This window comes from Triturus cristatus, chromosome 8 (genome assembly GCF_964204655.1).
Source record: "Triturus cristatus chromosome 8, aTriCri1.1, whole genome shotgun sequence".
Classification (NCBI taxonomy): Eukaryota; Metazoa; Chordata; class Amphibia; order Caudata; family Salamandridae; genus Triturus; species Triturus cristatus.
Window position 1 is genome coordinate 875,760,095 of NC_140591.1, and position 13,356 is coordinate 875,773,450.

Consider the following 13,356-nt stretch of genomic DNA (forward strand, 5'->3'; position numbering starts at 1 on the left):
CCACTAGGATAGCTTTCTATAAAGGTTGTCTTTAACCTAATCATCAATAAGGGTTGGTTGGACTGATACAAGGTGCCCACTGTAATTAGTGGACAGCATATACCAGGCCAACTTATCACATTGGTGTGCAGCGGTTGGGATTAAAGCTTGCTATTGTTTTACCAGATAAATCTCATTGAGTGATTAACTGAAAACCACTAAAGGTATCAGGTACATATAATACATCAAGATTAGAATAAGTAAGGTCTACTGAACTTGGAGTTGGGTAGTTAAGGGTCTAGCACACCCTTTCTCCAACTCAAGAGAGTTTAGTTCCCACTAACACCACATAACACAAGAATGTCTGCTAAAGGAGAAGCCAGTGGTTGTCTGCCAACTAGATATGATCATCTCTCATTTCAGCAATTGAAAAATATGTGTACATCTAGGAAGCTGAGGACAGGGAGAAGTGCAAGCACCCAACGTCTCATAGAGATGTTGCTCTTAGATGACCTCAGAAAGACCCCAGGGTCTAATGAAGTAGAAAGAGTGGGTGGGACAGGAGGTGAGGACAGACCAGGAAGTGAACACTTCTTTGATATGGACTCTAACCCTGGCCAGGTGGATCAAAATGATCCTCCTGGCCAACTCTTCCTTTAGGTGGAGGAGAAGGCCCCAGTGGCCCTCTCTTTACTCCACCAGGGAGAGTACAAAGTTTGCCTAGAAGATCAAGATCTCCCTCTGAGGAGTCTAACCATTCAGGTACTTCTGTAGGGACCTCTGCGTCTCATAAAAGAGAATCCTCTTATGATAAGAAGTGCCATTTACTAGAGTATGTGAGAATCAAAATCAGGCTCAAGAAGGAGCAATTGGCCTTAGACAGGGAATCACTAGAACTCCAGAGAGTTTCCAGAAGATTGGGACTAGAGTCCCATGGTGGCAGCAACAGTGTCCTTAGAACTAGAGAGTATACTCATGATCATAGGAACCTGAATAAGATAGTCCCTTCTTATCAGAGTGGGGATGACATCCACAAATGGATAACTGCCCTAGAGAGGGCCTGTAAAGTACAGAGGGTCCCTCAAGAGCAGTGGGCAGCTTTCTTGTGGCTCTCCTTTGCTGACAAAGGTAAAGATAAGCTCCTCACTGTAAGAGAAGAGGATGCTGATAATTACACAGTCTTGAAGAGTGCTCTCATTGATGGGTTTGGCTTAACAACTGAGCAATACAGGATTAAGTTCAGAGACACCCAGAAGACCGGGACTCAGGACTGGGTTGACTTTGTAAATTGTGCTACTAAGGCTCTGGAAGACTGCTTACTTGGCAGTAAAGTGGGTGATTTTAAAGGATTGTACAATTTAATTACGAGGGAGCAGATCCTTAATAATTGTCAAAATCAGTTGTTGCATCAGTACCTGGCGGACTCTGATCTGACCTCTCCCCAAGAATTGGGAAAGAAGGCAGACAAATGGGTCAGAACCAGGGTGAAGCAGAAAACTCAGAACCAAGGTGGTGACTCTAAGAAGCAAGATTCTAAAACCTCAGATAAGGGTGGGGAGAAAGGTAAAGACCAGAAGTCTTCACAAGGGCCCCAAAAGTCTTCATCTGGGGGGAGTCACAATCTAACAAGGGTAAAGGCAAGAAGAAACCTTGGTGCTATATCTGTAAGGATAAGATCCATTGGACAAAGGATGCCGATCGTCCAAAGGCCAAGGAATCTACTCCAGCCACCACTGCCCATAAGGCAACTGTCCCCCTTAGTTCAGCTCACAGTGGTGGTACACAGAACAAGGGTGTAGTAGGGTTAACCCAGGGATCTGAGATGGGGTCTGGCCTAGTCAGAGTTCCAACTCAGGCTGTGTTAGTCTGTGATGGAGGCATGGATATTGCCTCCTTATTTGTCAGTCCCAGTAATCTGGGCAAATACAGACAGCAGACTTTGATCAATGGTAAGGAGGCCATGGCATTCGAGGACACAGGTGCAAGTGTCACAATGGTAAGAAAAGATCTTGTGGCCCCTGAACAAATCATACTTGGTGAGATGCACCAAGTGGCCAATGCAAGCAATGTCAGGACAGACCATTCCTTGGCAGTTGTGAATTTCACCTGGGGAGGGGTAACTGGCCCTAAGAAGGTTGTGGTAAGTTCAGACCTCCCTGTTGAATGCTTATTGGGCAATGATTTGGAAACATTAGCTTGGGTTGAAGTGGAACTCAGGACAGAGGCAGAAATGCTGGGCATCCTTGCAGATGTGTTTGCCATGACTAGGTCGCAGGCAAAAATGTCTTCCACCGAACAGGCCCTGGATCCTGGAATAATGGACCAGGTGCCTTCCAAGAGAAGGAGCAGTAGGGGTAAGGCAGTGTCTTTCCCCCTGCCTTAGAGTGCAGATCAGTCACTTGAGGGAGATGATCTTAGTCCTGAAGAAGGAACTATCTCAGAGGAACTTGAACCTGATCAGGTTGAGTTCTTGGGGACAGCGGGCCCTTCCAGGGCAGATCTGAGCCAGGAGGAGCTGAACTGCCCCTCTCTTGAACCCCTCAGACAGCAAGCTGCTGCTGAGGCTGCTGGGAGTGCCAGTGGGTACCACAGGATCTACTGGGATGAGGGACTCTTATACTCAGAGGGTAAAGACCCCAAATCTGGTGCCACCAGGAGGTTGGTTATACCTCTGAAGTTTAGGGGCTTCCTATTGACACTGGCACATGATATCCCATTAGCAAGACACTTAGGGCAAAACAAGACCTGGGACAGACTTGTTCCTCACTTTCACTGGCCACACATGTCAAAGGACACCGAGGAGTTTTGTCGCTCCTGTATCACTTGCCAAGCCAGTGGTAAGGCAGGTGGTACTACAAAGCCCCCCCTGATACCACTACCTGTGGTGGGGTTCCCTTTGAGAGGGTTGGGATTGACATTGTTGGTCCCATGGATCCTCAAACTGCATCTGGGCACAGATTCATACTAGTGGTGGTGGACCATGCCACTAGGTATCCAGAAGAAATTTCACATAGGACTACCACAGCTCCCAGAGTGGGTTTTCCTAAGGAGGTAGTATCCGACAGAGATGCAAACTTTATGTCTGGTTACTTGACTGCTATGTGGAAGGAGTGTGTAGTAAATTAAAAATGTACCACCCCTTATCAGCCACAATGCAATGGGTTAGTTGAGAGATTCAACAAAACCCTCAAGGGCATGATTAAAGGACTCCCTGAAAAGCTCAGGCGTAGATCGGTCATCCTTTTGCCCTGCCTTCTCTTTGCCTACAGAGAGGTTCCTCAGAACGGGGTTATTTATAGCCCTTTTGAACTTCTGTTTGGACATCCAGTTAGGGGACCTTTATGTCTAGGGAAGGAGGGATGGGAGTTACCTCTCAAACCCCCTAAACAGGATATTGTGGACTATGTACTTGGTCTCCGCTCCAGGATGGCTGAGTATATGAAGAAGGCATCCAAAAACCTTGAGGCTAGCCAGGAATTTCAAAAGGCCTGGCATGACCAAAAGGCTGTGTTGACTGTTTGTCAGCCAGGACAGAAAGTATGGTTGTTGGAGCCTGTGGCCCCAGCAGCCCTCTAAGACAAGTGGAGTGGCCCTCATACAATCATTGAGCAGAAGGGAGAGGTTACCTACCCGGTGGACCTTGGAACTCCCAGGAGCCAACATAGGGTGCTCCATGCGAACAGGCTCAAACCATATCTTGACAAGGCAGATATGGGCTTGCTCATGGCTACTGATGACGGACAGGAGGAAGAGAGTGATTCACTTCCTGACCTGCTCTCACAGAACCCTGATGATGATTCAGTTGATTGTGTAGCCTTGGCAGGCAGCCTCACTAGCCCGCAGCAAACTGATTGTAGGAAGGTCCTCAATCAGTACAGACATGTGTTCTCTCTGACTCCAAGTCATACTACATGGTGCACTCATGAAGTGGACACAGGTGACAGTCTGCCTGTTAAAAATAAGATTTACAGGCAACCTGACCATGTCAGGGACTGCATCAGGACTGAAGTCCAGAAAATCTTGGACCTGGGAGTGATTGAGCCCTCGGGCTAGTCCAGTAGTCTTGCTACCAAAACCTCAAACCCAGGGTGGTAAGAGAGAGATGAGGTTCTGTGTTGACTACAGGGGTCTCAATGCAGTCACTAGGACTGATGCCCATCCAATACCACTGGAATCAGGCTATCCTGGCTGATGAGGGGTGAAACCCCGAAACCAGTCCTAGGATGCTTGTTTCCAGTCCAGGGAGGACCTGGCTTTGCAGTTCGGGCTGGAGTGTTCCCATGAGGCACAGGGTCAAGACTGATTGGCATATGGCTGGGTTCAAACTGGAATGGGATGGTGAGCAAAAAACGATGGATTTAGGCCCAGATCTCTGTACTGGGGTGAATGTATGACATTGTTCTGCAATCTGTCCATCAACTTTCGTTTTTGAATTTGTCACCCCGAGTGGCACGGGTATGCCCAGACGTGGGTCCCGTGCTCTCCATGCCACTGGAATTAAGCTATCTTGGCTGAAGAGGGGTGAAACCCCGAAACCGGTCCTAGGATGCTTGTGTCCAGTCCAGGGAGGACCTGGCTTGGCAGTTCGGGATGGACTGTTCCCATGAGGCACAGGGTCAAGACTGATTTGCATATGGCTGGGTTCAAACTGGAATGGCGAGCAAAAAACGATTGATTTAGGCCCAGATCTCTGTACTGGGGTGAATGTTTGACATTGTTCTACATTCTGTCCATCAACTGTTGTTTTTGCATTCGTCACCCCGAGTGGGACAGGTATGCCCAGACGTGGGTCCCGTGCTCTCTATGCCACTGGTATCAAGCTATCCTGGCTGAAGAGGGGTGAAACCCCGAAACCGGTCCTAGGATGCTTGTGTCCAGTCCAGGGAGGACCTGGCTTGGCAGTTCGGGATGGACTGTTCCCATGAGGCACAGGGTCAAGACTGATTTGCATATGGCTGGGTTCAAACTGGAATGGCATGGTGAACAAAAAACTATGGATTTAGGCCCAGATCTCTGTACTGGGGTGAATGTATGACATTGTTCTGCATTCTGTCCATCAACTGTTGTTTTTGCATCCAATACCCAGGGCAGATGAACTTACCGATACTTTGGCCTCAGCCAAGTTTCTGAGTACATTTGACCTGACAGCTTGCTACTGGCAAATCACATTAGCTGAGGATGCAAAGCCCCAAACAGCATTCTCAACCACTAGTGGGCACTACCAATTTGTGGTGATACCCTTTGGCTTGAAGAATACACCTGCCACTATTCAAAGGTTGGTGAACAAAGTCCTTGCAGGCCTGAACGCCTATAATGCAGCTTATCTAGATTATATTGCTGTCTTTAGCTCCACCTGGGAGGATCACCTGGTCCACCTGAGAAATGTTTTAGAGGCTCTGCAAAAAGCAGGCCTCATTATCAAGGCCACCAAGTGCCATATAAGGCAGAGTCAGGTTGTATACCTAGGCCACCTTGTGGGTGGAGGTCAGGTTCAACCATTGCAGAGCAAAATCCAGACCATCATGGACTGGGTTGCTCCAACTACCCAGACTCAGGTCAGAGCTTTCTTTGGCCTGACTGGGTACTACAGGAGGTTTGTCGAAGGTTATGGATCCATAGTGACCCACTTGAATGACTTAACTTCCAAAAGAATCCAAAAGAATCCCTAAGAAAGTTCAGTGGACAGTTAGCTGTCAAAAGGCATTTGATGACCTGAAGCTGGCCATGTGCACTGCTCCGATTCTGCAAAGTCCTGACTATTCCAAACAATTCATTGTTCAAACTGATGCATCTGAGTTGGGGGTAGGGGCTGTGTTATCACAACTGAATGAAGAGGGTCAGGATTAGCCAGTAGCTTTTATTAGCAGAAGGCTGACCCCCAGAGAGAAACGTTGGTCAGCTATTGAGAGGTAAACCTTTGCTGTGGTTTGGGCCTTGAAGAAGCTGAGGCCATACTTGTTTGGCACTCACTTCATTGTTCAGACAGACTATAAGCCCCTCTTATGGCTAAAATAGATGAAGGATGAAAACCCCAAACTTCTGAGGTGGTCCATTTTCCTACAGGGGATGGACTATACAGTGGAACATAGACCTGGGAGTAACCATGCAGATGCAGATGGACTCTCAAGATATTTCCACTTAGAACATGAAGACTCAACTGGTCAAGGTAAGTTTAATGTCCCTACGTTTGGTGTAGGAGAGTAGGATCTGCTTCTTATAGTTACCCCCACTTTTTGCTGATGTATCACTGTTTTCGACTTAGACTGACTGGGATCCTGCTATTCAGGACCCCAGTCTATCTGCTTTCTCCTCTAAATTGATTGCATGTACTTTAGGTACACTCCAGATTGGATATTGGGGTACCCTTATCAGTCCCTAGTATATGGTACACCATGTACCCAGGGTATAGGTACCCCAGAAGCCTCCCGGGGGCTAAAGCATGTATTGTGCCACCCCTGGGAGACCATTCAAAATGGCACCACAGGTCTGCTACTGCAGCCTGTGTAAGGTGGTGCATGCACCCCTTACTTAGATATAAGTTACCTATATCTATTCTAAATCACTGCACATATAAACCTATCAGTCACCCCTATGGCAGGCCTGATCAATCCGGAAGGCACGGAAGGCAGGGTGCTGGGTTTTATGTGAGAGGGTGCCCCTGCATGAGCAGAGTCCCTCTGCAGCCTTCAGAACCTATTTTACGGGGTTGTCTGTGATGCAGCCAACCATATATATTTAAGTGCAATATAACCTCACAGTAAATGCTAACTTTAAAACGGCTGCTTAGAAACATGTTGTGTTGTGTGTCAAACACCTTAAAATCATACCACCCTGTCAGTAACTGGCAGGGAAGGTATGATTCCACCCTTCTAGAGGGACTTATGTGAAACACCGGTACGTCTGGTACCGGCTTTCTCTACCTGGGCATCACAAAATGGATGCTGCCAGCCACAGACATGAGTCTGCCCTCCTGGTGCTGAGCCAAGCTCTAGCAGAGTGAGGTTCTGTCTCGATCCAAACCCGTGTGTTCGGTATCGCAGCACTGACACGATCTTGGTACCAGCGAACCGTAAATGATCCATATAGTATGTGACAGTGTCACTTCATGGCATCCATCTTAGATACGGCATCCATCTTGTTTCTTGCCCTCACATAGTCAATGGACAAAGCAATGACCCTGGCTGAATCACCTTGTTAAGGACACGTAAGCGTTAGTCCAAAGAAGCTGATGCTGCATGACTAGGCAGAAGCTACCTCCCTTGCCTGAGGCCAATCGTGCTATACTGGTTCTTGTGTTCGTTGGCCTGATCACGATTAGGAGGCCGAAGCCAGTAGCCATGCCCGTTTATGACCCACAAGCATCTCTTATCCTACTTATCAATCTTTCCCACCTGGCTCCGCTCCTCTCCTTCTGGGCTTTTACTATGGGGAGGATACAATTTTTATGATGGGGAGGATCGTCGAAGAATGGGAAACTGACATGAAGACTTGATCGAACACTGGAAACTTACAAATAATTATCGTTTGATATATGTTTATTGTTTGTTTGGGATACCGGGCTAGGCATGAAAGATATTTTTGCAACATTGCCTGAGGACATTTTTGGTGTATTTAAGGTGCGACCCACTTTATACAAGGCGAACAGTCTCCTAGATTCTGCCTTTGTGTGGTTCCTACGACTTCTGTGTCCCTCCAGTAAATAAACCTTGTGTCTGACGCCACCATCGAGAAGCCCGTGTCTTTGTTTATTTGTGCACCAAGGCAGGAAGGAACTCAGGGGTCTTTTGGGTGTTGTTTCCCTGACACCTCTGGACTCTAATAAAGTCCAGAACCTCAAGAGGAAGGCCTGACAATATGTTTCCTGTCACAGGGAGGTGTGACCACCTCCCAGACAGGCTTTAGTGTACTGGGGATGGGTGGGTGCACTCAGAGTGCCAGAAAGTCTGCACTGGGAGCACATTTGGTGTCCCTGTGCATAGTCCAGCTCAAACCAGTTGCAGAAGCCATTTGCTCCTGCTCTGGCGCGAAACTGGACAAAGGCCATGGGTGTAGCCAACCCTCTGTCCTGACCCTCCCATAGGTGGGTCCCCAGAGTTTGTCCAACCCCTTCCTTCGGTATAACGTAGGAACCCTGACTACAGGACTTTAGATTTTACCTGGACTAAACTCTGCAAGCAGAAACCACGTACTTCTGTGGTATACACTTCGCTGGACGACAGAAGAATCTCCCTTGGAGTAAAGGAGTTACTCCCCTGAAGCAGCAGGCACCTTAACGCATCTGACCAGTTTGCATCTCCCGAGCTCCTGAGGACTCCGAAGATTTCTGCAACACAGGAGGTAGGTTCCCAAGCGTCTCTGAGGTCGATCTGCTCTCTCAGCAATTCTGAGACCAGTATCCCTCGTGGGGACTGTGCAACCTGAACCCCTGTGCACCGTGTACTTTTGCAGCCGCATATGCTTTTTGGCAATCCCTGAGGCTGTGCTTTAGGCTACGTGTAGTCCTGACCCCGAGCAGTATTTCCACCGAAGATTTCCGGCTTACACTCCATGAGTGTTCCGTGGGCTGGTATTTCGTGATTCAGCTCGATGTCCCTTCGCGATCCATGGCCTGTTGGCCTGTGGGTTCCTGTTAAGGTAACTTTGAATTTCCTTGGGCTTCGCTGGTTGCTCCAGATGTGCCCTGACTCTCCATTGCTTGGAGAGTCCCCAGGACCTTGCTGGTCCTCACCATAACTTGTATCCTTTGCCCGCGTGGGTTGCCATTGCCAAGGCTTTTTGCTGTTCAATTCGGACACTGACCCCCCCAGCACTCGACATCCTTCGTGGAACAGGTCACCTCCAGACTTTGGTTGTCGTCGACGTCTCCTGGTCCCCGTGGCTGCAGAGTCAAGCATCCTATCTTCTCACGTGAAGCACCTGACATCGGTGGGCATTCGTTTACTGAGCCCCTGGTCTCCCTGAAGTGACCCAGACTATGTCCCCTCTGCTTTCAGGTTCTTCTCACCTCGGATCCAAGCTTGGATTCCACCGGACACTTTTCATCTTCCAGGCAGCAGCACTTCTTTGCATCACGCCACTCGAGGGTTTCCGACACCATTTGACCCCTATGCACCCGGCTCCTCTGGGATAGGTAACACGGGTACCTCAGTACTCACAAGGGTGCTGGCCTTAGAACCTTCTATGTTCCAGAGGGTTTGCTTGAAGTCCTCTCCGAAGTGTCCTTAACTGTAATTTTTCAGGCGCGACTTTCCCATAGAGTTGTACAAAGCTCGCGTCTGTGTTCCCACACTGCACCCGTCCTCCGTGGGCTCCCTTTGTAACACCTTTTGGTGGTTCCTTGGGGTCCCAGTGATTCTACGTGCTCTAGGCACTGTGTCTAGTGAAGTCGTTGTTGTTATACCATGTTTTTAGTATATGGTTCGGTCTCTCCCTGGAGCCTGCTGTGTATTGTGCTATTTACTGTAATTCTATTGATTCAGTATTGTGTGCCTTGTGCTCTAATCTCATAAAGAGGTTAGTAGAGAGTGTTAGTAATAAATACATATATTTTATATAACACTTGTGTGGTTCTCCTTTCATTTGGTCATTCAGGAGGTTCTTATCTGGTAAAACAAGCTGCTTTACATTCCTTCGAGACTTAGCCTGAAGGCTGCTCTCCATAGCTACCACTAGGATAGCTTTCTATAAAGGTTGTCTTTAACCTAATCATCAATAAGGGTTGTTTGGACTGATACAAGGTGCCCACTTTAATTAGTGGACAGCATATACCAGGCCAACTTCTCACAACGTGTAGATATGGCACAGGGTCGATATCGGGAGCGGATTGAGTTATAGCGTAACTGCGCAACTTACAAAGCGGTTCCGGTGCCAGATTTCTGTGCGTTTATACACCCCTGGATATTTCCGGAAGTGAAACTACTGGAGAGGTCATGGAGACTAAAAACACATATTGTATCAAAACGTATTTGTTGTAAGAAAATTCGAAAACATTTTTTAATGGGGTCAGTATTTGGCGTATCTTTATGGACACCCGTATTTATGTAAATAAATATCTATCATGCATGCGGTCTGGAACCAGGGAAGTAAACCAAATTGTTAAAAGTGAATGAAATATCAGAGAAACTCTCCTTGTGTATATCGAGTTGACAAAGACTGAGACTTTCATGTAGTGCAAGTCCACAGTGAGGCCGCCACTAACAAAGGGTGGTAGAGTGGGTGGGGGAGCGCGCGGGGGGAGGAACATGTTAATAATAATAAATAAAACGTACCTAAAGCCACCTGCCGCCTCCCACGTCGTGTCGCTCAAGCGATACTCTCCTAGTCACAGCAGCCGTGGGACAAACTCCCATTCATCTCTGTGCTCCAGAGCACCGCTCGGATTGGCCTGAGCAGGCAGGAAAGACGCTCCACTCAAGTCATGGAGCCTGTGGAGTTTCTCCAGTCTGGCTGCTGAATGTACACAGTCTGGAAAAACTTAAGTGCTCATGTGTGTTTTGGTCGGCCTGAGACAGCCGGCCAAACACATATGCGTACTCAGGGACACCACAAGCACTGTGCAGTGGGGCGACGCTCCTTCGCCATCGCGGAGGATCCGCCCCCATCCCGCAGTTGGAAAAGATAAATTAATTTAAGGACTGCCAGCCTAAACTCATTGGGTGTACTGGACATAAGCATTAGGCGATGGCTACTGCTATAGTGGACTGTGACAGCTACAGATAAAGTGGATTATCTCTTGACAGACCCTGCTTGAAACATACATTGGCCCATGACATGTTTCAATTATTCACATGCATACGAGGATAGTGTGACAGTCATCTTAAAGCCCTTGTAATCTTGTCTGTATCAAATATCTATATAATAAATTGGTGATGTATAGTAACCCTAAAGGAGGCTTCTGGATTTAAACGTTTACTCAATGCATTATTCAAATTAAGTTTTTACAATAACAATGTATGTATTATTGTTGACTAAACAAATCAAATGTATCCTGCTAGAGTTATTACTGTTCTTTTTCTTAAATGCTTTACAAATAACCACCTGCCATTTATAAATTTGACAGGTGGTCCCTCTGTCAAGGGGAGGGAGTCATTTACTCCCATGGGGGCACGGCGGGCCGCACATCAATATATAAATCTGTCCCAGTCTTCTTCGCTGACAAACTGTCCAATCCCTGCTCAGATTAAACTCCCATTCATCTGTTTTTCTAATACCGGGAACATGCTGCATTCCTTAAAGTTTTGACAACTCACCCCTGAACCAAGACCTAATCACAAATCAGGTAGCTCGAAATATGTGCAAAATGAGTCGTACCTCTCTTGTGTCAATGCAGAAGCACTTTGAAGCCTGAATTATTATGTTTAGTCCAACTGCAAATGTATTTAAGCATGTGAACATTCACAATATTGCTACTTACAGAGAACACTGGCCATAAATTGACTTAGGTTAGCCTCAATGTACGCTATGCATAAGAAAGCCTCTTGAAGTTCTGACGTAATAATCCAAGGAGAGGATTGTAGGTCAGCACCATACTCTGTGGTTGCTCCAAAGTGTGAGAAGAAAAATAAGGACGTGGAAAGGTCTGCCTAATGCTAAATAGGCACCAAGAAAAGGGGTTGGTCAAAGGTTTTATCCGCATTTCTAGGCACCCTGATTGGAATACCTATGGCCGTGTTAAGTAGCCAATCTGTTTCCTCAGAGTTGGCACCGAGATGCACCAACTCTTGAGTCGCTACACCAATGAGGTATGCTATAAACACACACAGCTATATCAATAACTTGTCGATTGTGCTATTGTATTGTTGGTTGCCTATTTACTAAGCAACCTTAAACAGCAAAGTAAACATACTACAATTGAGCTACTTACAATTCTTCCTGCCGGTACCTCAAATCATCAAATGGGTAAGTGGCTCCAAATGTTACTGCAACAATAACAGCTGGTACACCTGAGAACAGAATTATAAAATGAGGTTAAAAATGAAAATGGAAAATGGAAAAATGAATTAAAGAATGACATTTAAAAAATGAAACTTAAGTTATTTATAACTAATGGGAAACCTACCCTGTAGAGCATTTCACTACTAGGGAATTATATCTAATTATGGAAACTGTATATGAAAAGCAACAGTAAGCCAAAAAACTAAAACTTACAACTTGCTATGGTATAGTTGCTTTGGTGTGAGGTATAGCCAACGACTGACGGAGTAAGATGTGTTTTGTCTCAGCCCCTCCATCGCTGCCCCACGCTGGTGGTGAGGCAGCAGAGCGCAGTTGGCAGCAACTGACACCAAGCTCTTCATGAGCGGTGGGGTTGAGGCCCCATGGAGGCTCACCACCTGGAAGCAAACGTCTGGAAGGTGAAATGTGTCACTTCTTCCACGGTGACTCTGGCTTGACTATAGTGTGGAAGTGTGGACGGGGGGCACATCTGTAGCCCATCAGGTTAAATAACCCTTGTGGGGCCTGACGGAGATGCTACCGGGACAGAGGTGTGAAGTATTTGGCCTAGATTAGTGAGGAGGGACTCCAGCACTGACTGCTTCCTTTTAGTGATGAGACTGGGCCGTGTCCCAGGCCTCATCTTGCGTTGCCATATTTCAGCATTGGTGGCACAGGAGGAGGTGGAAAAGTCAAGGTCCACAATTAGGGAGTAGATAGGGCCAAGAATGGGATACAGGGAAACGGTATAAAGGACACCAGCCCTCCAACAAGGACTCAGTAGTAACAAAGATATGGGTGGCGACCACAAGCCCACCCCTCCAGAACCCGAGATGATAGGTCGCATAGCAGCTGGAGCTGTGGAATGTTGTGTCGGACATTTTTAATGCAGATGCTAACTATGGGGAAATCCTGACTGCCATCTCATGAACATAGCAGTCCGAGTTCTGGGGTTGGAGTTGAGTCGGCATGAAGTTCTAGGGCTCATTTGAAGAGGGCAAACCCTGATGTACTTAGCCCCAGGTGGGATCCAGCTGGGTTACAGACTTTGCTGATCAAGGCTCTGAGTGATGGATTGGTCCCCTATCTCAACTTAGAGCGGTCACTTTCTAGTTGCTTGTGGTTGGCTTACAGCAGTGCAGACGACAACTGGCGTTTAGTATTCCCAGTAAATACTGAAAGAGAGGAACTGACATTGATCCAACGGGCACCTGCCGCTGAGCCTTTCCATTACTGAGTGCACCTGATTTGGAGGGAGAGTTTGGCTAACAGACACCTCTAGGGCTGGTGGCCGAGCATCATATAAAGGCTAGTCAGTGGTCTGACCACGATTGGTAAGCTGAAGCAAGCTAAACCTCCAGCTTCACGTCATGCACAATGCTAGACCCCATGGAATGCGATTCAACAGTCACTAATTTCAGTTTTACCAAGACGAGCTGGATT

At 47.2% G+C, this 13,356-nt stretch overlaps 1 protein-coding gene across 5 annotated transcripts in view; it reads right to left on the minus strand.

Annotated features, from left to right (window-relative positions):
- The window catches only part of ADGRG7 (adhesion G protein-coupled receptor G7), a 1,782,456-nt gene that overhangs the window by 209,971 nt on the left and 1,559,129 nt on the right, over positions 1-13,356 (minus strand). For all 5 annotated transcript variants that reach the window (XM_085622407.1, XM_085622408.1, XM_085622405.1 and 2 more), the window contains one exon: positions 11,843-11,921. In XM_085622407.1, the coding sequence (XP_085478533.1) occupies positions 11,843-11,921 (79 nt within the window). The remainder of the gene's footprint in view (positions 1-11,842; positions 11,922-13,356) is intronic.